We start from the raw sequence: 25,138 nt of genomic DNA, 5'->3' as shown, positions 1-25,138 counted from the left end.
AAAGACACAGTGGGAGCCAGGTTTATTTATTAGAGATTTAGGGAAAAAGCTCTCTCTATCATGGTCCTGTGGTGGGAAAACACAACCACAGAGCCAACACATTTACCATAAATCACTACAAGATTTCACAGAATACAAGAACAAAAAACTCAACATTTCAGAAAACAAAACAGAACTGGAACTAGACTCCAAAGAATTATGACTTACCTAAACTATAAATTGAACATACACAATCCCGATTTAAAAATTAGTAAGTACAACATATTCAAAACCTGAGACATAATGCCATGAAGATGTATTGAAGAAATTACACATGAAGAATGACGGGACATAAGTGAATACGAAGACAGTAGGTTGCTCCAGCACTGGAAGCATTCATTTTTTAGTTCATGGTGGGCAAAGGATATAAAGGGATTGGATGAGATATCTTTGGCTGCAATATTTAACAGACAATGATCCAACAAGGATTACTTTGTGTTTGTTGACAATATTGTCCAATTCATGACACCCCGAGGGGAAAAAGAGACGAGATCCCATAAAGAAATCACAAAGATAAACTTTATTTCTAATGTCAGCAGTAGTTTTTAGTGAACGTAAACTCTGTTGGATGTAAAATATACGCAGCATAGTGACACAGAAGGCAATATCTGTTTTTAGTTGTCTTTTTTCTGAACAGCTTGTGGAGGGAAGAAAATCTCTCCCAAGTTTCTGAGCAGCCCTCTGCTGTAGTAGTATCTTTTAGAGTGGTCTGGTGCTGGGTCACAGAGATTGTCTGCTGTTCTAGTTGGGTGGCAGTGCTGACATACGTAACCTCGACTTTTGTACCACTCATTGGAGGTCTGGTTAACGAGAGCCAGGTAGGAATGGAACAGGGCATAACCCATCAGAAGGAAAAAGACAAAGACAAGAAATCCCAGCATGAAGACAATTCGGGGGAAGGTCAGGAACAGATGCTAGAGGGACAGAGGGGAAAAAGAAAAATTATTTCAGTTCAACACTGTAAATAAATATGGCTGCATCATATCTATTTAATACACAGTATATAATGTCAGCTTTACTGAGTCTCACCTGCACAACAAACAGAGGCCCTGCTGGCTGCTGCTCGCCGTACTCATCTATATAACGGGCCATCAAAAGCCCTGACCGCAGCACAGCATGAAGCAGCATGTCTCCTGTTAGTAAGGCGATGTCTCCTGCCATAGCACACACGCTGAAGAGGTAAAGCAGGAAGTAACGTGTGTTCTGAGCACCAATACAGTTGTTCACCCATACACAGTGGTGGTCAAAACGCTGGACACATCTGTTGCAGAGCCCTGAAATACAGACAATGAGCGCTGAGGAAAAGCAATGAGGGGTGAATTTTTTTTCTTAATGGTCAAACTCTAAGAGGAACAGCTGGTATAACGTAAGGAAGCACTCACTGCAGTGTTTGGAGCGAGCCGGTTTGACAAGCTGGCACGTGGGACAGGATACTCCAGGGTGAAACAACCTCCTGTCGTAAGGATAGATGTGCAGCTGGCCAGCAACTTTCCTCTTCGTCACCGTGCCTGCCAAAGTCAAGAGGAGAGAGTTGAGAAAAAAAAAACACTCTTAATGACAACACTGAATGAATCTTGACTAATCTTTGTAGGGAAATGTAATGTAACAGGACTAAAACACAAAGAGCACAAAGCGCAGCATTCATTCAAGCTGAGTTTGGTACAAAGAACAAAGCGGACAAAGACAGTGGAAATGAGCACAGTAGCTGAACCTGGCATTCCCAAGACCTGGACTTACATGAGCAAAAATTTGCTTGTTTTACTGTGCTGTGGGTGACACTCTTAGCTTGTCTCTTGATTACCAGACTCCCCCAGAAAAATAGTTTTGGTCCCAGGTGACAAAATGTAATTATTGATATGCATGGGTGATGTATGGTATAATTAATTGTGCAATTGTGCAATAATCCTTACTCATGTAACACTACTACTAGGATCAGTACATACTTTGTCTTTTCCTGAAACAAATCGGTACAATAATCAATCCATCCACTAATCATAACTTGAGGAACTCTAGTGTGAATAGTATTTTTCTTTTCTGTACTGTGTACTGCTGCAGGTACTTGTTTTCTGTGTATTTATTCTTTTTGAATGCTCATCCTTCCCTTATTCTTGCATGCATTGCACCCTCTATATCCTGTTTGCTGCTGTAACATTGTAATTTCCCAGTAATGGGACTAATAAAGGATTATCTTATTATCTTATTACCAGTATACCTAGTTTCTACTCAAAACTCAAAATACTGCAGCGCACTGACAAAGAATAAATGTCTAGCACGATAGGCCTCACATAATGTGTACCAATACTGCAGCAAATAACAAATGTGTTTGCGACAAATTAACCTGGATCTCTCTTGATGCAGAGGTAGAAGAAGAAGGTCTTGAGGGCCAGCAGGATGTAAGGCACAGACAGGCTGGTCAGGGTGGTTTCCATCTCCCTGCAGAAGCCAAACACCTCATAGGTGAACTCCGCATACACAGCAGCCTCTAGCAGGATATGCAGATATATGAACATATTGTTCCTGCAAACAGAAGCAAATGGAAGAGAATGAAATCAGATAGACAAGATTAGAATTGTTCAGCACTAAAATATAACATTAGATAAATTAGGTCAGTGATACAGATTTGCAATTTATTCTGAATTTATTATTATTTACCTTTGATGAAACAGTCTGTGTAATGTCCACTGTGAAAATGTTTGGAGCCATTTTGGAGTAAATGGTGCAACTACCTGTAAAGAAAATTGTCATCAGCTTTACTTGCAGTGGTTTTATTGTCTTTAACAAGTGATAAAATCAGCCCGACAGCGCCACACAGTGTCGATTGGTGGACTTACAGCGTCAGTGTTTTTCTTACCTTTCCTACAGAATTGAAGAAGATAGTAAACGGAGTTTGCTGCTGGCCTGAGTATTTGCAGACTAAGACTATACACGTGAGCACCACTACGACGTAGATGGCAAACAGAGTGAGGAAATCCATGTCTCATCTGGCAGCTTCAGAGGCACAAAACAACAGGTGTTTAAGGTACAAACTCACAATGGACAGGTAGCAAAATAAACGAGAAGCTTTACATTCGTTCCTACTAAGTTTTTCTTCATTCTGTTTAAACATCGCGAAGACCTTTAAGAGCGATAATGTGGAGTGTGTCTCAAAAAGCGACTCAGGTGAACAAGTTCACGCTAGCATGCTAACCTACGTTAGTACCCAACGTTAGCAAACCTGCACATCTACTCCCGCTTTCTTTACTTACTGAAGCCATTTACACCTTTATTGGTCACCTACCATCTAGTCAAGGACACACATAGCTGCCAATAAGTGTTTTATCTCACGTCCACATAGTTGGTTTTGTTTGCGCGTTGGCCACCAGCTTCACTTTAGGTCCATGAGCGTGCTCTGTAAACAATGCTACTTCCTTAGCATCAGCTAACAGCTGATGGGCTGTGCTGACACTGCTGCAGGAATGTGGGAGGAAAGGATGTAAGTATATGTGTTATATGCGGTGAGCTCTGTTATTGATGGTTATACTTAATGTTGACAAAATCCACACTTACATTAATAAAGTATTTAAACCTTGCAAGCAGTGAGAAAAAGATTTCATAAAGTTTCCATAACAATACATCAGACTGTGTGATGTACACTTAAGCTTTCACTTGGATTTAGGAGGTCAGTGTATTACATGCAAGGAATACATTACTTCATCCAAGTTATACATACAGACTGCCATAGAAGAGTGGACTATTTTGAACATTTGCTGTTTTTGAACATGCCCCAATGCTAACATAAATAACTAACTCCCAGTTTCTTGGTATTGTTAATTCTCTCTGTCACCGCCATGCAGGGCTCCACACAATGCAGCAAAGCATCACAAGACACCTGTTGGATCTGGTTGCTGACATGGCCCAACACTCATGTTACGGCTCACAGTGCTGGAGAGGGGGGCATTACTCAGGAGCGCTGCACGCACATCTATGAATGCTGTTTAAAAAGGTACGGGGCGTGTGACTTTGCTGGTGTGTTGATCATTCTAGATGTAATTTATATTAGATATGTGCTTGGTCACTGTGCATTGAGTATTTTTGCAGTTTTAGTTTGGCACTGAGTAGTGTTCCTCAATACTTTTTACCTCATTCATGACTGATGAAGCAAGCTTTGCTTGTTTTCAGGTCTGTTGTTTTTAAATACCATGTTCTGAAATACTTCAGATGTGTTTTTACATATATATATATGTGAAAATATGTAAATTATGTCTCTGAATAAGAATTGATTACAATTTTACATCCTCATGTCACACAAGAGTAACCGTATTGGCTGTAGTGTAAGTGGAGAGTTTGATTGAAGTGAGCAGTGTCTGTTTACAGATGCAGCCATTTGTGTTTAATTATTTATTCGGTACTGGACTACTCATTACATATCTGGTGCTCATCGCAGTTTACACTCCAATAACGTGCAGGCTTCCCCTTTACTTTCTCTTCAGCTGTGATAAATTCTTATTTAAATTTACAGACTACAACATGTCGACTGCTATCACTGACAAACCCATTACTGACTTAATATCATATAATAAGTGTATCTGAGGTGTCATAGCAATAATATTAAATGACATAATCACCTCTTTTGGCAGCTCACATTCAAGGATGGATTTAACTAATTACATTTAGTTCCGCTATTGTAACTGAGTTGCTTTGTGTACTATTAAGTTGGCCCTAATATTCAGTTTAAAACAAATATAAAAAAATGGCTTTTTACAGGCATAAAAATCACAGTACATTGTATTAAAGTTGGCTGGATGATTAAAGTTGGATTAAGTTGTGTGTTATGTGGGGTTACTTAATTTAATGAACTCATGAAGGTTGAAGTCATCCCACATTAATAAGTAAAAAAAAGAAAAAACCCCAAAAAAACAAACAAACAAAAACTACCACTTCAAGGAGAGGGCCCTTTCGCGTTTAGTCATTAGGTCCATTGCTGTTATGGATGGACATGATGACTTAAACAGAATAATTGTGATATAAATGGCTCTCTGGGAGACAGCTGTGCACACAGCTACTAGCTCATGAGGAGATCAAGACTGAATGGGCTGAAGCAAATGCACAGACCAATTTATGCCAGGATTTTCTCATTTTTCTACAAACAAACTTCATCAGAACAATTTGGTAGATGCAATTATTACATAGTATCTACAGACTGTATCTTGACTGCAATGTTTTGTCACACATTCTGACTTATCACCCGATATTACTTGTCCTGTGGTATGCACTATTTTTTTACGGTTCCATTATAATCAGTGTGTATGCATTGATTATAGGAGGGGAGCATGTGTTCCTTCAGTATTAATGACGGGGGGGTGGTGGATGAGAAGATTCAGCACATAATCCTACTAATCCTACAGGCTGAAGTCTTAAATTGCCCCTGCTCCTTCTCAATGGACATTTCAGTGTGCTCACACTCGCAGAAACACACACACACACACACACACACGGAAACATTCAGAATTCCAGGCAAGCAGACGCTCCACTTAGTACTCATCAGGCTTCGTTGCATCGACGCAGAGTGATTCTGGGCCAGCAGCGGTCCCTCGGAGAGCCACCTAACCGAGAGAGGAGGAGGAGGAAAAAGACACATTGGTGTATTTATAGAAAAATGAGGCCTCACAATACCCTTTTTGGAGAGAGAATTATTAAGGAACCGAGGTGCGCGGGTGCATGCGTCCCAGTTTTCTGATTAACACTGTGCAAGCAGACTGGCCCTGGGATGAATCAGGGATGAAACGCAGGACTAACTCCTTGACACACTCACAGAGAGACTACACTGGCTTCTCATGCACACTCACCCTTTGCTCATGAGGACGCTGCTGTGACTTCAGAGTGGAAGAATGGGGCAATGTTTTGAGATTGTCACCCTTTGTGTTTGACTTTGGTTTGCAGGGTGCTCAAGGGGGGATTTTTTTTAAACGTATTTGGGAAGACAGATTGGATATCAGGCTGCTAGCAGGCCACCTGCTATTTCAGATTCAAGATGAAGAAGTTTTTGCAAAACAAAAAAGGCAGATACTCTTTTCGGCACAGCAAACGCTCTCGGTGTCCATCTAAAGATTTCTGTAAGTCCTTTATCAGTTTCGTCCACTATGTGAATCCTGCTGTGGCTTTGGAGGCTGTGGAGCACATCATTAGCTTCCAGCTGCTCCACAGGGTTTATGGTTGATCATATTTGGCAAAAGCCAGCATGTCAGTTTGTGTAATTCTGTGCTTGTCATATTAGAGATGTATTTGAGAACTGCCACATGGGAATTAATTTATTCTCATTTGAGTATTTCAGTCCAAAGATTGACCTTCAAGTGCCTTTATAGTTGTCAGTTTACCTCTTTGGTTGTTGTTTGTTGCCATTTTGTATGTCCTACCTGCTTTGAAACAGTCAGTGCACTCAGTGCTGTGCTCTGTTGCTTCATTGCATAATTACCATTCAACAGGACAGACGTGCATGTGCACTGAGTAAAAAAAAAGAATAGCTGGAGGAACTTTTGTCTCTCAAACTAATTAAGGTCACAATCTCTGCCTGCCTTACTTTGATTGGCTGCTGTGGAGTTTGTGAACCAGGTCAGGGACCGCTGAGTGTGTCATGGTTCAGGGTACAGGGTTACAGAGCTGCACTCAGTACAACTTGAGACACGGGAGATAGCAGGAGGGAGGAGAGACAGGGCACCAGTGCCTAGGATTGGAGCTCTTTTAAAACGTGCAAAGGATTATTTGATCCGAAGGTGTTTTTGCAATGTCGATAGACTTGAATGTGTTGGCCACAGTGGGTAAGTGCATGTCTTTCTTCATTTTATTAGCGTGTTCTTTCATAACCTCACACATTTGTCTGCTCCAATGTGCAGGACCTCACTCTGTGAAGCCCTTGGATTATGTGTTGTTACTGTCCCTCCCTCAAATCTTAGATCCACGTCAACTATTTTATCATATCCTTCTCTTTTCTTAAGTCCTCAGCATGCCGTCGTCCAACCAGGGCTGGCCTGAAGACTTCGGCTTCAAGCTGGGTGGGAATGGACCCAGCTACATCCTGTCTGTGGAGGAGGGCAGCAGCGCCCATCTGGCAGGGTTGCAGGCCGGTGACCAGGTCCTGGAGATCGAGGGCCACAATGTGTCAACACTGGGTCCCCAAGCTGTTATTGCCATCGCCCAGACTCAGAAGAACATCCCTCCCAGTATCGGCGTGGTGTCCCGCATACAGCAGGTCTTACGGCTTTTGAATGCATTACAGCAGTGATAAATATACCGTATGTATTGAAGTCAGTGGAGTTACAAGTCTGTCTTAGAATGACTGATTGAGCGCATTTTGGTGTTGGTGTTCTCTGGTCAAATCCATCCATCCATTTTCTATACCGCTTATCCGTCAGGGTCGTGGGGGAGCTGGGGCCTATCCCAGCTGACTACGGGGCGAGAGGCGGGGTACACCCTGGACTGGTCGCCAGTCAATCGCAGGGCCAACACACAAAGACAGACAACCACACACTCTCACACTCACACCTAGGGGCAATTTAGAGTAGCCAATTAACCTAATGTGCATGTTTTTGGTATTGTGGGAGGAAGCCGGAGTACCCGGAGAAAACCCACGCAGGCACAGGGAGAACATGCAAACTCCACATAGAAGGGCCCAGACCGGGATTCGAACCTGGAACCCTCTTGCTATGAGGCGACAGTACTAACCACTGCACCACCGTGCCGCCCTTCTCTGGTCAAATATTGAGGTAAATTCTTAGATTAAGTTATATATATTTATAATTACAGATGGACATTGTACCAGGTCCAGACGGTCGTTTCGGGTTCACCATCGTAGGAGACTGCCCCCTGCTGGTGGAGGACTGCTCTCCTTGCTCACCAGCTGGCCGCGCAGGTCTCAGGGCGGGGGATTACGTCATGGAGGTCAACGGCATCCCCGTCAGGCAGCACGAGATGGCAGCAGCGCTGATCAAGGCCTCCCAGGGGAGGACGCTCCGTCTGGGGGTGCTGTGTCTTGGCCCGAGGCAGAAACACAGAATCAGCATAGAGGACAGTCAGATAGGAGGAGACGGGGCGAGACAGGACCGTAAACATAAAGCTCTGGAGTTCAATAGGAAGGTACATTTTAATAAATTCCCAGCTGTTTAATTTTAACATCTAGGTCCCAGTTAAGTCCTATACCTGCTCCTGTTGACCTGTGGAGTTTAAAGGCCTTGAAAATGTACTTTCTCAATCAGGTTTTTACTGTGAGCAGTCCGTCATAAAATCCAACATAAACACAAACTTTTCTGCCAAACAGTTTTGTTGATTCACAAGGTTGATTTTTTTTTTTGACGTGTTTCTGTGCTCCAATCAAATTTGAGCTTTACAAATTTTAATGATTGCTTATTTAGTCATGAATAGTTATTGTTATGGAGGAGTACTGAAACCAGGCTTTCAGTGGCTTTAAGAAAGAAAAGAAAAGAAACTGTCAAATGTAATAGTAATACTAAAGGGATTGGTAGGACCAGAAAATATATTAATTTAAAATGGACTAAGGTCAAGGCACGACATGCCAAAACTCAAGTAATAAAGCCTTCAGTAATTTGTTTTTTGGAAACTGCGGTAACAACCTGACATTGTGTAAAATTACGAGGTCATGGCATCCTCCATCATTTTTTTTCATTTTTTACGGAGTTGCCCTGAAACTACTCCCAGCCTCTAACATTGCCCAATCTACATCAGGTGGAGCAGATCCTGGGTGACGAACCTGAAGTGAAAGAGAAACTCTTCAGTGTGCTGAAGCAGTATGCAGCCGAGAAGAGAGTCGAGTGGTTGGCCTCGGTCCTGCCTGATGTGCTCACCACTGACGAGCATCGACAGCTTATCTCCAGCATTAGGTAAGAGCCAGTCATTTCAGCTCCCGCTGTAGAATAAACTGCTGGTAGAAAGATGACTACTGATCCAGGGGAGAGCATCTTTCCTGTTTCTGGCCCGGCCTTTCTAACTCACCCTTTGAGACTGCATGAAAAAGCATTCCTATGCAGTTTGAGATGCGTATTGTGTTGCCAAGACACCCTTTATTTGAATCCTCCTCTGTAAGTTTCCAAGTTTCCTGTCATTCTGTGACAAACAGTCCACTAAAGCCAAAATACTCCTCCAAAACCTGAACGTATTGTGTTACTTTCCCACTCCAGGCTGTTATCTGGGAACATAAGAACCAAGATCATCAATATTGCAGTTTGTGCTATTGCGAAGCTTCCAGTGATGATTGATTATTACTCCCACTCTTGGTATTTTAGCCCACACACATACCCACTTGTTCTTTTCAAGTTGCAGTGAAAAGTAAAATAATCTGCAATCTGAACAGGCTTTTCCTGTCCCTGATCTGTCACTGGAAGGATTAGAGGGGGTCCCGTCTGCTGCCAACCCTTTCAGAGTTACACTTTAGGTTTAGGTAGACCCCATCTGTCACTTGGGTAAGGGGGGGGGGTAACTCCACTGTGACCTTCCAAGTTGCTTAAAGTGTCATCAGTATTACTGAAACCAAGAATGTAAACTGATGTGAAGGGGTTCAAGCTTGCAGATTTTTGCAGGAAATGAGAATTGACGACATGAACTGATGAGCCATGGACAGATTGCATTGAGTACTCACCTCATGAAAACATAATTTATTCCTGCAGTCCCATCAAAAAAAGGGAATAAAGGCTGGATCTGCAGCCAACAGGTTTATTTGAAGGTGTGTGGCTGCGTTTCTATGAATTTGAATAATGCCAGGTGACTAACCATGAAAAACTACTCCGAGTTCTGTGTCTGTCCATGTGCCAAAATGACCAGCACTCCTTCCTCTCTCTAAATCCCCAAGACAGTTCGTCCACAGATTGTACTTCTTCTACAAGTGGAGCCAATCAAATCCTTTGTTCTCTTACTCCACTGGCTCCCTCCACTACTACATCACTCTGAACTCTTTCTAGTGGTATTAATATACCGTAAGAAAGGTATCCAGCAGTATGAAGTCAGCACTCAGGTAGTTTCATTGTTTCCCCACCTGAAATGACGCAAGGCAACAGGATTTTTCTGCCTTAAATTGGTCATGAATAATTCAAACTCTTGTCAACCAACGACTCCTCATTAGTGTTTGTGTAATGAAGGACACTCGATTTGCACCACCACCAATAATAACATTAATGCCATCTCTGTGTTTTTTTTTTTTCAACACAGCTCTGTTACCTCTCACCACTCCCCCTCTCTAAGAGATGTTTATATGTTCCTCTGATGGATTTTCTTCTCATTATTCTGCTCAGAGCTCAGCTCCCTCCCTCTCCCTCTCTCCTTCTGTGGTGACCGTTTTCCCTTGGCACTTGGTAAAGACAGCCTTCTGCATGCACCAAGGTCCCACCACCTCTTTTATTCCCCTCAGAGAAGCAGCACTGAAGCAGTAGGTGTCACCATTAGATGGTGCAACTTAGAGCTTAGGTTTAGTTCATTTCTAAGCTATGGGTGACAGCTGAAACGATGAATTGTCTGGGGTGAGTACGCTTTTCCATTCTTTACAGTTCAGTGTTGTTTGTGTTAAGGTTTAATGTAACGTGGTTGTGTTTGCTTCTTTGTTTATGAGGGGATATTTTGCACCGCACTGTTTTTACAAAGTGCCATCAGTGTAGTTATGTATGTGAGATGGGAGGTGAGTGAATATTTAATGAATTTGGAGACCAAGCACAAGAGGATGACTGCTATTGATGTTTGATATCTGATGTTTTTACCCTCTATTCCCTAGATGTTTGGGGTTTTTTTTTCCAAGGCAATTTTGAGCTCTAAATCTATAATTTATTAATTCAAAGAAGTGCCATCATTCTCTTCATATAGTCTGATGTGATGCAACCACACTTGGATGGAGAATGCTAGTTTAATACAGTTAGCAACACAAACACTCTGCTTTTTGTACGTAATCTCTTTCCACGTGTGTGTGTGTGTGAATGTGTGAATGTTTATTTTTCTGATTACATAAATATTACTTTCTCTGCACTTTCTGTACCACATGATGTCTGTCAGTAACGACATGGGAAGCATTGTGCTCATGGAGATTTGCTTCAAAGAAGGTTTGCTTTTTTAGCTATGTAGAACTTTATCTGCTCATCTTGATCTACAGCGCACGCTGTGTGCAAAGCTTTTGGTTTTCAATGGTGCCGCTAATGATGGTGTTTAATCTTAACTGCAGGAGGCAGCGACTGCAGCTTGTTTGTAAGTACTGCTGAGCTGCTACACTGCACCAGATGAGAAACAAGTGCCTTGCACACTGTCTGCGATGGGCACAAACAGCGCTAAAGCCAGTGCATTCATAACTTGGACTGAACAGGTTGCCTCGTTATATTCACTGTGCATTTATCTTTTGTGGTATAATTGGGTGCTGCTCTTTGTGACCAGCTTGTTCAGGCTGAAGGGAGACCATAAACCACAATGGACCATCCATGACTGATTAGAGATCTAGAGATCAGTGACAGCTGGCCATTTGGTTTAGCACCACCATAGTCGTTTTTTTAGTGAAACATCTTCACTGCTGCTGGATGGTTTGCCACGACATTTTGCACATAAAGTCATGTCCCCCTGAGAATTAAATGTAATAACTTCAAATGATTGTGCGACTTTTTGTCCAGAGCCACCATTATATCAAACTCTCTTTGGTTTATGACCAAATTCCCATCAGCCTCAGTTACAATTTGTGTTGAGTGCTAATTAGCAAATGTTAGCACGCTTACATGCTGAAGATGATGATCATGATAACTCTTGTACCCGCTAAACATCGGTCTGTTAGCATGCTGACTTTAGCATTTAGCTCAAAGTAGGCCTGCAGTACAGTCTCATTGAATTTAGATTAAAAAAGATTCATGTAGGCTCTGTTGATGTATTTTAGACATGGAGAGAAAACAAAGCTCACACAGTAGTTGACAGGTTAGCTTTGCCAAGTTACAACTCTAAAGATCATTGCAAATTCACAGAAATCAACTTTAGTAGAGATATAAACTATAGTACAGCATATCCACCACATACTGCATTGGTATGAGTGTGGTATGAGTCAAATGAATTTTCAATTTGCATTTAACCTGAAACGTTTTATGTTGTGTGACCTATTCTTAGAGATTTCCCTCTTTTTCTTTTATTTCAGCTTTCAGTGAAGCTCACAACGGATTTGAAATCACATAATTATGTTATCATTCCACTGGCTTTATGCTTCAATGTGTGACGTGCCACTTTGCTTCACTTTTTTTTGGCAGTGAGCAAGAGAAGCAAGGCAAACAGATCCCGTAAGAAAGGGAAATTTTCTCCCGCACATTGTCTATTATTTTACACCTCTCTATGTGTGTTCAGACAGGGCATCAGTCACACGTTTGACAGCTGAGCCGCACACTCGAAATGAAATGAGGTCTCCTTTTTGCAGTTTTCCGCTTGTCATTCCTCCCTTTTGAGAAATCCGTCCCTTGCTTGCTTCCTCCTCCACAATCCTCCTTCAGATAATTATAGATCTCTGTTCTTTATAAATGAGGTCAAATCAGAACACTCATTTAGTTTCCAAGAGTTGACGTGGAAAACTTTTTGTGATGAGGTGGCTGTTTCAACAGATGTCTGTGCAGTCAGAGGTAAATGAACATCTGCATTTACCAAAGTATAACGCTGAACAGTAGCAGCCACAAACACACACACACGTCCTTCCACAGACATGTACTGTGTGAGAGACAGAGGCATATTAGCACTGTGATATGAATAGATGACAAATAGCAGGGAAGCACAGATAGCAAACAGTGAGGCTCTGTGTGGGTTGCTACACCTACATCACTACAGAACATTTATTTATATCTCAGGAGTCTGCTCATTGTAGCCAGAAGTCTGTGCTCAAGCAAAACAGTCTCAGGCTGCACTTGACTACATATACACCTCAAACCTTATCAGAATCTGCAGAGACAGTGACAGCAGGGCTAAGAATATGTGGCCTATATCTTTAACTGAATAGATTTGTTCCAAAAAAAGAGATGCCCACCGCCTCTTAAAGATGACAGCTGCACTAAAATGACTGATCGCACGCAGTTGGATGAAAGAATTTGACACGAAATCAGTCCGTCTCTGGGATACCTGCACATCCCCCCATCGCAGTTGTAAGGAATGGTGTGCTTTTAAATGGAAAGGTGGCCACTTAAAGCCTTCGTCTGTTTATTCTGTAATGTGATGCAATTTTAGTGTCTTTAAAATTATTGTGATGGAGAAAAAGCTGTCTTTACTGTCAAGATTATTATTGAATAGATGTTACTTGTTAATGTGCGATTGTGCACATAACAATAGTAATTGTTATTGTTTAAATAATTAATTATTAAGTAATTATATATCAGTGATACATTAGTGTACCTTAGACTGAAAGTGTCAAACTTTCTTTCTGATAAAAATGTTTTGAAAAAAACCGAGATAAAACCGAGATAACCCTATTAACATCACAGTGACATTGTCTGGGTTATTTTCTTAAACTCTGTAAAGCTGTTTTCCTCTGAATACTTCTCATAATAATTAATCAGCTCTTAATGTGTAAAGGTGCTAAAGTGCCCCTTTCAGAACCATTTAATTGGCTCCTTTAAACATATTGAGTTGCACTTAACCTGATGCGAGCCATTAAAAGTCAGGGAAAAATACATAATTCAAGCACGAGGCAGGAGAATCATGTCATAATCTGAAAGTCCTTTTGTCTTGTGTTGTTGTGGTGCTGAATGGAGAGCTCCTGCACAGACAGTAGCAGCACACATTGTTCTCTACCACAGTGTACTTTTTGATGCCACCACTGGAGGACCCCAAGTCCGGAAGTGTATTTCTTTGTGTATGTTTTTGTTGAATCTGTAATAGAGCATTGTGCAAGGTACTGTACGTCCTGCTTCCTTCTGCTCTCAGATAATAGTGGAACTGCAGGAGCTCAGCTGCAGTGTTTTGTCTGTGTCTTATTACAGACAAGCAGAAACTGCAGTACATTAAGGCCAAAGAAATGTTTGTTTTCATTTGTTTATGTTCTTTGTGTATTGTAAGTATTATCCGCTGTTGCATTGTTATTCCATTTTTTAAAACTCTTGAATAGCAGTACTGGCATCGGCTTATTAAGGACAGACTTGGTCAGGCTCTGAATAGATCTGGACCTATGATGTGCAGTCTTTACAAAACGTGTTTTTCATACATGCGACCAGTCCTGTTAGCAGAAGCTGTGACCTTTAGGTTCCACCTGTAAATGGGATTTCATTATATGCCACACAGCAGGAACGGCACAGGACTGGGCTGGCTCTACATTTTCCTGAGTACCTTTTAATAAAGTGCTTAAACAGTTCTGGATAATGGAATGAACTGTGGTCAGGCCTCACGTTTTCTGTGAAGATTGTTTCCCTCTCTCGATCTCTCTCTCTCTTTCTCTGCCTCTCTGTACGATGAGCTTGTCCTAATTGCTTTATTTAGCTGTCAAAGTTGTTTTTATGCAGCTTAATTAGCCTCTCTTGGACATGTACAGTGGTAGCTGTTATCTCTCTCTCTCATATCAGAGAGTTCCTTGCTAATTACTCCACTGGTGCTGTTTTTCACAGGCCGCGCTACGCCCAGTCTGATTATAACTGATTCATCTGATCAGCAGATCTGCAGCGAATCAGCTGGTCAGAACACAACAGACTGGTGTAGGTGGGAATCAAAACAGTTTGTTTGTGCAAATCTGAATTTGAGCACACACTTTCGGTTGGATCTTAATGCCACTGTGACTTAAAAAAAAAAAAACATTGAATCAAATAAATAACTTCTGACTCCCCTTTTTGTGAGGACATGCAAGCACATTGTTGTCTTAATAAATCCTCCAAAATGAGGTGATATATTTTTTCTATTTCTCACTCCTTTAAGGGACTAGTTTAATGAGCTTAAAGCAATAGCTGGACGTTTTGACAAAATTCACATTCAGTATCTATATGGGAATCATGAAGCTTCAGGCAGAGGGTGGTTAGCTTAGATTAGCATATAAAGATTTGGAAATATAAAGTCTGACTCTTTCTAAGGGTAACAAAATCCACCTTGTCAGCAAGTGCTGGACAGTGTAGAGCTAAGTTATCTGGCTACTGGCAGTAGCCATATATTTACTGCACAGACTCATCTAACTGTGGACAAGAGGGTGAATTTTATCAAGCATTGTGGAATTGTAGGATCTTGCATTTTTTGTGCTTGACCCGCCCCTTGGACTGAACGTCAGTATATCTCAACAGTTTGGAAACGTTCCTTTCATAAGTCTCCCAGCCTCATGCACGTGTAATGGTGAATCTCTGGAGTAGGAAAATACAAGACGTCCGGCTTTCTAGTGTGATGTTTTTTCCGCCTTGTTAGTGTGTGTCATCAGCTGAGCTTTTTTCTTTTCTTGAGATGAAGCTGTTGGAAAAATCTTAGATATTTTTAATTGTTTAAATAATTATTAATTGAAATGGGAGTGATTAACTTTATTAAAACCTGTACACCTACTGATTTCTGCGTTTGAATGGGTTCATTATGCTTGTTGTTTTTGTTCTCAAAGCTAAAACAACACAGTGTTGTGGAACATGGGGAACATTGGAAAGATCCCAGCTGATGACAGCTTCCTGCTCTGTGCTCACACCGACAGAGTGACACAGAGGTGAGGCGTGGACGGAAGTGTAGGAGAGCGATCGAGTAAGAGGGAGATGATGTAAATAGAAGGAGGGAGAGAGCGAGAGAGAGAGAGAGAGAGAGGAGAAATCCCATGCTTGCTCACTCCCACACCTTTTTCTCTTGCTGTATTCTGGTTCTGGTATCTCACGCTGCAGCAGTGAGACCCCAGCAAGCAGCGAGAGATGCCAAGATTTTCTCACTGACTCTCTGCTCAGGGAAAGATCTTTTCTCTCTGGCTTTTCTTTTTCAACTTCTCTTTCTTTCCTCTCTCCGGGGACTGCCTCATCTGTCCATCAAAAGCCTTCTTCTTTCCTTTGAATTTGAGTCTTCAAGCCTGTTGATTTGAATTAGTGTGAACTGTGACGATTATTTCAGCAGCGAACGAGTTGAACACTTTTTAATCTCTGCTTCTACTGGATTTTCTACTCTTTGCTATTATTTGAATGGAAATCTAATGGGTTTGGTTTTGGACTTTTCAAAATGGATTGAGGTGGATCTGTGATGTAGATCCATTCTCCTTCCCACTCTTTCTTTTTTTCTGAATCTTGTGGACGATAACTAATATCAGCCCCTTTATTTTTCTCACATGCCACCATGTTTGCCAGAATCTTCATTCCCAAGAAGCACCGGCAGCGCTTTGACGAGGCTGTGTCCCAGAACGTGATCAACCGGCTCTGCCGCAGCAAGAGCATCAGCGAGCCGCAGGGCAGGATCCGTCGCAGTCGGAGTGAGGACCACTCCGATCGCCACCGTGGGTCCAAACGGGCCAGCTCGGTGCCCAGAGACGGAGAACCTGGAGGGAGGGGTGATGCTGAGAGAGACAGGGGGTTAAGAAAGTCCGCCTCTGGGATACCTGCACATCCCCCCATTGGACCCAATCAGAGGTGAGCCCACATGTGTGAGACTGCTGACTTGTTGTTTTTGTGATGATGTTTAAGAACGTCTTTGGCTCTGTTTTAAGTGTTGTTTACTGTTGGGAACCAGGCTATCAGCAGGTTAAACTCAACACATATTGCAGCTGCAGACTGACTTTAGCATTCACACATTTAAAGGTAGGATATTATGGAAATGAAGGAGGACATTCAGGTTTGTGTGTCTTTTTCCATCTTTGCTGATTTGGTGTCAAATTCTTTCATCCAAAAGCTCTTGTTCTCATTATAAAGCTGTCAGTACACCCTACAATATAAGTTAGCTAAAGCCCAGGCATGTAACCACTTGAGCCATCTTGCTCGTGTGTGTCTCTTCACCTATTCAACATGCTAATCCTGCACTGCTGTAGAGCTCCTGACCATTCAACCTCTCCCGCTCATCCTCCACCCACCAACACACTGATTACACGACTGTCCAACAAATAACACCACAGCGGAGCACAGGATTACGAGGATGGCAGCGCACTCCCACACTAAGCCAGCCAACTAAATCCCAACTAAAGATCTGCCTTCATATCGGAGTGAAAATGGTTGGCCCAGTATGTCAAGTGTGATCATATTGGCAGGTGACACAACAAAAAGAGCCTACTGTGTTGAATGAGAGAGGTTACTTCATGTGGCATACTGTAAGTGGTACCCATAGGAAGAAAATGTGCTGCATGTAGGTGCTTTCTCAGAAGTGAAGAGTGTTGTGTAACATTGTTGTGTCTCTACTGTACCTCGATAGACAGATAGATAATAGTAGTAATATAATAATAATTATAGTAATAGTAATAACAATAAAATGACATGAATCTGTACATTAACTCGTTTAACTCATTTCAAAAATAAAAGCATAATATGTTTGGCAGGATTGGTACTACAGATTGGTAATTAGTCTATTCAGGCCAATATCAGAGCTGCTACTACACAATGAGCCAGCATTTGCTCAGAATCTGTGATTTCAGTCAGTAATGTCAAATAGATTAATTTAGTTTTGGCTCGATGGCGTCATGTGAAACCACTTAGAAGTAAATTTATGAAATGCAGCTGGTGTAGACTGCTGGTAATCAGGAAAGGCCTTGAGACACCTGATAGTTGTGGACACTCAGTTTGTCAAGTGTGTGAAAGGCTAATCCTCCATGTCTTTTTGTGTGCAGCTATCTTTGTTGGGGTATTGCACTGACTTTCATTACTTGTGGACAGCCTAATCTAAACCCTAACTGTTACCAGAACCTCAGAAATGACATTTTGCCTTATAATAAAGCTTTTGTCCTGAGTGCTACTTGGGTTTATACTGGAAAAAAGTCCTCACTAGATGACAGGAACTCTGAAATATACACACACAGATATACAGCACCCAAAGCTCCCATCTGCATTTAGCCCATCTTGCATAACAGCCAGTAACTATCAAAGAATAGATCTGTCTGTTTTCTCTCCCATCTTACTGTTTTTTTGTCTTACCCCTGTTTACATATAGAGGCAGTGCAGCCTTGAGTCGTTTCCATAGCAACGCGCAACAGACAGCGAGACAGTGTCTCGTTTTTGATGTAACGGGAGGTTCCACAATCTGTTCCTCCTGATGAGGGCAAAGTAGCAAATCAGCAAAATCTCAAAGCTCTTTTGTTTTTCTGCGTTGAGTCTGTCCTGAATTATTTTTATTTAGATCCAGAAACTGGAGCATAACATTCAGAGGAAAAGACGTAGTGTGATGTCCAGTCTGAGGCTGAGTCGAAAAAGCCACTTACCAGCTTAAATCACAAAGTTGGATTGCATTAAAGACTAGCATCATATCCCCACATGTTCAGACTCCCACCTACAGGAAGTGACATTTCAAATCAAAAGTGAAGCACAACAACAGCCTTGTAAACAGCAGTGAGTAAGTGAGTGCTCCATCCTGAGACAGCTGGGCTCTCCGACCATTCACAGAGAGGCTGTTAAACATCGGAGTAGCTAATGAGAAAAAATGATGAAAAGATTCTCTGGATAGTGGATCGAATTTAATGAGTCAAACAAAAAAAATCTTAAAACACTGAATATGTTTTGGTTTTGGACTGTTGGTGGGACAAATGTGGAGACAACCCTTGACATTTGTCTGACATTTTATCAACCAAATGATAGACAAATGGTTTAAAAAGATAATTTATATATTATTCAATAATTGAAATAATCGTTAATTGCAGCACATTCTCAGTGAAAGGAAGAGAAATGTAACTGAGAGGAAATAACCTGGGCTTAAGCTTGAAGATACGCTCACTTTCATTGGTGTATTGATTTTGTAATTTGATGTATTTCCAGTTTAAAGAGGATGACTCAGAACAACATAAAGTGAAAAGCAGAAAAACTTTATGATATTGTGTATCAGCTTGAGTTAAAAAGACATTTGCCTTTAATAGTTTTTCTCACTTCCTGTCTTTTCTCAGGGTCATTCGTGTCTACAGGGGGAAGAAGAACTTCGGCTTCACGTTGCGAGGTCACGCTCCCGTCTGCATCGACTCTGTTATTCCAGGTACTGCTTCTATATTAAAAAGGAATAAGAGTACATTCCTGGTAGATGCCTCCTCTCTCTCTGTGTATGGTGGCTTGACCCAAACATTGTTGGCTGGCGAGGGAGGTGAGGCGGATGCGTTTTATGTGGGTGAGTCTGTTGAGGTGCCAGCCGCTGGGGGTTGAAGGTGATCAGGAGGTGTTTTTGTGTGTGTGACTGTGAGTGTACCAGGAAGTGGATTTGTCTGACTCACCAATGAAATGTTAAGAGGAAAACACTCAGAACAAGCTGTACGGTACAGTGACAGACACTCAGCTGTCAGCCAGTACTACACGGTTACATTCAGGGAGTGTTATAAACAATACTTTGACTACTGAATTTATGGTTTTGCCTAAGAGAGATGCCAGGTAAATTTAGACTCTGCTATAATTTCCTTTATAGCACCACAGAAAAGCTCCCTTGTTTTCCGACTTTATTTCTTGAGTTTATTTAATGGACACCCACAGAGGAGGTTGTACTGTGAGCGCCCTGTAATGCCTCTGCAAATTAAGATTCATTACAAACAGTCATGGTAAGACAGCAGACCCTATTGCATCCAAATACTAAAATAATTTCTTCAAGAAATACTTCAGCATTTTGGGAAATGAGCTCACTCTCTTTTAGCAGAGAGTTAGATGATCAACGCCATCCTCATGTCTGTCAGCTAAATATGAGGCTACAGCCAGTTAGCTTAGCTTAACTTAGCGCAGAGGGTAAAAAGCTAGTCTGACTCTGACCAGAGCCACCTCTGAAACATATTATACCTTGTTAATCTGTGTGAAGTGTGAAAAAATACTTTATGTGTATTGACAGAAAAATATGTCGGTAATCGTGGCCCTCATAAAAACCACAAATTGTTTTAATTTAGAGTTGCAATAGTATGGTGAGTTGCCGCATTTCCTCTGCTGAACGAGTTTTTGAATGAAATACAACACACTGCTTTTGGAGATTGTTGGCATGAAAATCAAACATGAATTGCTGCTACGTACTTAGACTAAACAAGCAGTTAAAGGTCATTCAATTAACTGATTTTCTAAATAACAGTCAGACAAGAGAGGCTGTGAAGTTACTGTTGCAGGAATTTGCCAGGTTCCTCTGTGAGGAGGGAGGTGTGTGATATGTGTGTGTGTGTGTTCGATGATGACGGCACTGCTCCCGCCCACCATCATCTCCCACCATCATGTGCTGAAGCAGCCAGAGTGGACTGACTCAGTGGGCCTTATGGAGGTTGGTATGGAGATGGTGGGGGTGGAGAGCATGTCTCTCATCGTGATCTGTACACAGATCCGTTACGGATAAGCAGGAAACCACAAAGTGATTGAAAGTCCGTCTCGTGGCCTGTGAATGTGCCTAAACTTGCATACACTATGTTATCACTTAAAGAGTTTGCTACATCCAAACTTTGGGTAAAAAAAAAAAAAAAAAGATGACATGACATTCAATGTGAGGACAATTGATTTGACAGATGAGGAGGCGATGGTGGATGAGTACAGTGCAGTCAGAAAAGATTCCACAGGGAGTTGTTTTGACAGCACTGTTTCCTTACGTAATAAGATTTATCACGGAGATCTCATCTGTTGATGGGCTTTGTTGGATGCCATACACTGACTGACAGCATCACAAGTCACCATGTTGTGCCCATCTGTTCAGTGCACCTTGTTAGCCGGTGAGGTTGTGCCAGGATCTGTTTTCACTCTCTGATGCTTGATTTTCTGCCATTGCTGTCTCCCTCTCAGATAGTCCTGCTGAGGAATGCGGACTGAAACCAGGTGACCGTATCCTCTTCCTCAATGGACTGGACATGAGGTTTGTCTTTAATGGATAACATTATTATTAGCAGCAGTTGTAGTAGTATTTTCTTTTATGCCTTCTGTCCAAGTTTTTGAGCGGCATATTTTGAGATATCAGGGCTTGTTTTTCTTCAGCAGAAACCATCTGCTGCCACTATGAAAATCCTCCTGCCAGATAATCCATCACACAACACCTGAAGCTATATATCTTTTATCTTAATCTTTTTTTTTTACTGTTTCTGTGCAAAATTTTAATTTGGGAAAAATCAAATACATAGGTGGATATACTGGAAATAGGCTGAACAATTTGACTTATTCACTTTCCTGCCAAGAGCAGATCAATAGTGCTCTGTAGGCTTGATACCATTCAACCATCGCATGTTTCTGTGGAGTCAGTTTGTATATATAGCCTTGTATTGCAAATTTACCTCAATGAGGCTTTACAATCAATACAGCATACAACATCCCCCTTATGTATGGGGCGATGCACATGAACGCAGCCTTTATGTAAACAGAAGTTTTCTTGTGGGAGTATCCATCATTGTTTTGTGGACTTTACAACTTCATGACCCTCTGCCTCTGGATTTTCAGTTTGTGGGAGTGCAGATAAGAATTTCAGTTTGGATTGAAATTGAATTGTATCTTATATGAGCTCAGCAAATACAATCTATCAGCCAATCTATCCAGTGCTGTGTGAAAAAATAGTATTACTCGTTCTGCAACCCTGATAGCCATGTGAAAGAAGAATCGCAGAGTTGTTCCCATGGCTGCCTGATGTACTGATTTGATTGGCGCTGTATAATTTCGCTGCTCTCCCTGATGACACGGTGCTGCAGCAGTGGGAGGTGATCAGCAAAATAAAGTTGCTCACCAGAGAGGGAGAAAGAAAATAAAGTGCAAGATAGCCTTCAGTGTTGTTGTGAGAATATGGTCCATGGTATTTACAAAAATGTGGAAAATTACATTTTTTATTAAGGCAAAAACTTGTTTTTACCATAATATTCCAACTATCCAATTATCTAAAAAATGTAGAAAATTAAATATTTGTAAAATTAATGCAAAAACTGGTTTGTACCAGAACAGTCATCTTCATCTTTCTGTTACAGCTGAGGTGAAATAGTTTGTCAAAATCAAACTTTCCAGCATTATGGCTCGGACTTGGGCTCATCTGATAAATACAGTAAATGTCATGTAAAGACTAAAATGTTTTCACGTTTTGTACCATAACACAAGCGTGAGTCTTGCAAGGGTTTGAAGAGGAGTTGTCACGTTGCTGGGAAGATTCAGTAATTCAAGAATTACTGCAGTTCACAGAATAACTATTTAGGTTTATGTTAATGTTTCTTGCAAATTTAGGTTTTAGACATAGACAATTTTACAATTCTCTCTGAAGATCTCCTTTAGGAAATCTTTCTGTCTGTAAATCTATTTATATGCTTAAAATATCATTTTATGATTACAGCACAGCTTAAGCATCTTCTGACAAGCTTTTGCTTAGCTGTCACCACTTTTACTTTTTACTTTTTGGGGGAGACATTAGTGGATAATTTTGGTTATTTACAACTCTGAAAATTATTTAGATACTGTATAAGAAGGGAGGGGGGATCACTCTTTTGGTTTTGATGTTTTAAGGTGGCACAGGCCAAAAAATGGAAACACTTTATCATATCAGTGTTCCCTCTGTTTGCTAGAAGTCATGCAGTGGATTTAATTTCTTTAATCCACCTGCTTTATAGCCAAAAGTCTATCACCTGTCCATCGCTTATTTCTGTCGCTCTTATGTGTGCACTCTCTTGTCCTGCCTCTCTTTGTAGAAACTGTTCCCATGAGAAGGTGGTGTCTATGCTGCAGGGCAGTGGGGCAATGCCTACTCTGGTGGTGGAGGAGGGTCCTTCTGACTACTCCTCAGACCAAACTGACCCAGAGGAGTCTCCAAGCCTGCCTCCCACCACCACCACCACATTACCACGCTCCAGGTCAATACACACCAGCAAACCTGACATTTTGATTTGACATTTCCAGCAGGTCTACAGAGACAAACAAACTATCATCAGACTCTCTGTCACATAAGTCTGCATTTTTTAACTAAAGTAGGATAAACAAAGGAAAAACAATACTAGTGACAATATATGTGTAGAAAAATGAATGATAATCTCCCATTGTCCAGGTCTCCAGCCCTCAGCTCTCTGCAGTGGGTGGCAGAGATTCTTCCACCGAGCATCAAAGTCCATGGGCGAACCTTCAGCCAGCAGCTGGAGCACCTGCTGACCATCCAGGAGAGGTACACAGTCTGCAAGGCACTGGAGACCTTCTTCCAGCACAGGTCAGTGGGATGGAGGGATAGAGAGGGTCTCTTAACAGAAGTAGACAGAGAGGAGTAATAATGTAACTGAAAACTCAGCTCTTCCAACTGCACCTTCTCCCCTAACAACCCTAACCCTCTAACACCCCTTCACTCTCTCATGTTCTCCTGCTTTCTACTCTTGCTCTTCTACTTAAGCACTTTTAATTGTGTTTTAGCTCTTATTGCTTGAGAGTAATTTTATTGTGCTGAAACTTGTGATTCTATAAGTCGTTTTGGATAAAAGCTTCTGCTAAATGAAATGTAATGTAACTTTAAGTTGGGTTTTCAACATGTGCCAGACTGTATTTGTGGTAAGACTCTGTTGACTAGCTAGCTGACAGTGGCTGTGTTGAAAATTAGCTGTTGCCAGGGAAACTTTTTAATCGCAACAAATCGGGCTGTGAAGGATGATCTTAATGGAGATGAAAAAGAAAGAGAGGTGGAGAAAATGAATGAGGGACGACGAGAGGAAAAGCAGTGAAGAAACAAATGTGCATAGCTAAGCAGGAAGTTTATTCCACCCAATGGCGCTGATAACATTTCCTCAATGATGAAGGCTTGAACCAGAGAAAGCGATGGATGGAGTATTACCTCTGCAGATGATGCAAACATGCGATGCTGCAGGATGGTTATAAGCAAAAGTGATGTGCATGCATTATAAACACCCAAAGGCATAAATCATACCATAACTGACATCCCTGTTATCCTCCCACTATAATCTTTTTTCATCCTGTATTCTCAGATATACGTGTCATTACAGCAAAGAATGTAAATCAGAGCTACATCAATTACCCAGCAGTAAACAGGGCATTGGTTACATAAAGATGATGTCTGTGTGCATAGATGCATTGTACGTGTGTTCGCAGGAATGTGGACACTTTGATAGTGGACGTGTTTCCGGTGTTGGACACTCCGGCCAAACAGGTGATCTGGCAGTTTATTCACCAGCTACTGACCTATGATGAACAAGAACGCTGCCAGAGCAAGCTCTCACGCTTCCTGGGTTTCAAAAGCAGCGGTGAGCCAAAAACACAACATGAAAATGATCTGCATTTGGGGGAATACACATATAGTCGATAATACACGTATAATTGTTGACTGTTGAGTTCGTCTATTATGCGAGGCATCCTGATCATGAAAATAAAGAAAGTTAAGTGACCTTTTTTGTGACAAATATAGCCACAAAGGAGCAACTGTGCATACTTAGCTTGTGAGTACCAACGAAGCAGTACTGAATGTGTCTATACTGTATGTGTGTGTTTTGCAGCAGTGTTGGAGCCTGATATCGGTCCAGAACACCACCGGAGGAGCAGCTCCATGCGAGTGACGGGGACTTCGTACCGCAGCTGCATCCGAGAGAGGAGCTCCGATGACTGCATCATCGGGACTCACCTGGGAATGGGTACGCTGCACATAACAAGAAAGGATTTACTGCCCTTTAGCACCAAATCACTGAAATCTAGACTGCTATCCCACTTTTCAGTTAGTCACAGATGTGAAATTGAAAGAACAAAGTTATTGCAATTCCTCGCACTAGGTATTGAACATAGTGGAGCATTTAATGGCTAAAGAGCCAGATATTTCCCTCAGGAGTTGGTAGAGCCCAAGAACAGAGCTAATATTGGACTGCTATTCTCCAGGTGAACCGTGACCATGACCCAAAATGATTGCTAGTATAGCTCTATAAGTGCTGGAGGTGAGAAGCTTAAAAAGTGATGATATGCCAGTGCCAACCTGTTACTACAAGGTTAACACAACTTCTTTTGACCTACAAGGGAAATCCGGGTAGAGACCGATTCCCTCAGTGGTTACTGTACTGTTAATATTCCCTAGAGCAAGGCACCTAAACCCCAGCTGCTCCAGTTGAACTGCTCAAAGCTGATTG

The 25,138-nt window shown here is 41.6% G+C and overlaps 2 protein-coding genes across 9 annotated transcripts in view; one reads left to right on the top strand and one right to left on the bottom strand.

Annotated features, from left to right (window-relative positions):
* Positions 1–536: 536 nt before the first annotated feature.
* Positions 537–3,475, bottom strand: zdhhc4 (zinc finger DHHC-type palmitoyltransferase 4). Its single transcript, XM_046377747.1, has 7 exons — positions 3,317–3,475; positions 2,891–3,027; positions 2,692–2,765; positions 2,378–2,556; positions 1,422–1,547; positions 1,069–1,313; positions 537–953 (listed from the first exon to the last, which is right to left on the bottom strand). Exons 2-7 carry the CDS (start codon positions 3,011–3,013, stop codon positions 654–656), a joined length of 1,047 nt encoding a protein of 348 aa, XP_046233703.1. The 5' UTR covers positions 3,014–3,027; positions 3,317–3,475; the 3' UTR covers positions 537–653.
* Positions 2,903–25,138, top strand: part of grid2ipb (glutamate receptor, ionotropic, delta 2 (Grid2) interacting protein, b) — a 36,315-nt gene continuing 14,079 nt past the window's right edge. For 2 of the 8 annotated variants that reach the window (XM_046377735.1, XM_046377733.1), the window contains exons 1-11: positions 6,652–6,833; positions 7,011–7,264; positions 7,819–8,148; positions 8,755–8,909; positions 16,290–16,568; positions 19,016–19,101; positions 20,856–20,925; positions 22,724–22,885; positions 23,077–23,232; positions 24,120–24,271; positions 24,521–24,655. In XM_046377735.1, coding sequence (XP_046233691.1) covers positions 6,800–6,833; positions 7,011–7,264; positions 7,819–8,148; positions 8,755–8,909; positions 16,290–16,568; positions 19,016–19,101; positions 20,856–20,925; positions 22,724–22,885; positions 23,077–23,232; positions 24,120–24,271; positions 24,521–24,655 — 1,813 coding nt within the window. In that variant the 5' untranslated portion in view covers positions 6,652–6,799. Of the gene's footprint in view, positions 3,059–3,872; positions 4,022–6,640; positions 6,834–7,010; positions 7,265–7,818; positions 8,149–8,754; positions 8,910–16,289; positions 16,569–19,015; positions 19,102–20,855; positions 20,926–22,723; positions 22,886–23,076; positions 23,233–24,119; positions 24,272–24,520; positions 24,656–25,138 lie in introns of those variants that run through there. The other 6 variants (XM_046377736.1, XR_006842080.1, XM_046377734.1 and 3 more) reach the window with 6 other exon arrangements.

The sequence above is a fragment of the Scatophagus argus genome, chromosome 21 (assembly GCF_020382885.2).
Source record: "Scatophagus argus isolate fScaArg1 chromosome 21, fScaArg1.pri, whole genome shotgun sequence".
Taxonomy (NCBI): Eukaryota; Metazoa; Chordata; class Actinopteri; family Scatophagidae; genus Scatophagus; species Scatophagus argus.
The sequence above is the reverse complement of the archived record's forward strand: the minus strand, read 5'-3'. Positions and strand labels throughout refer to the sequence as shown.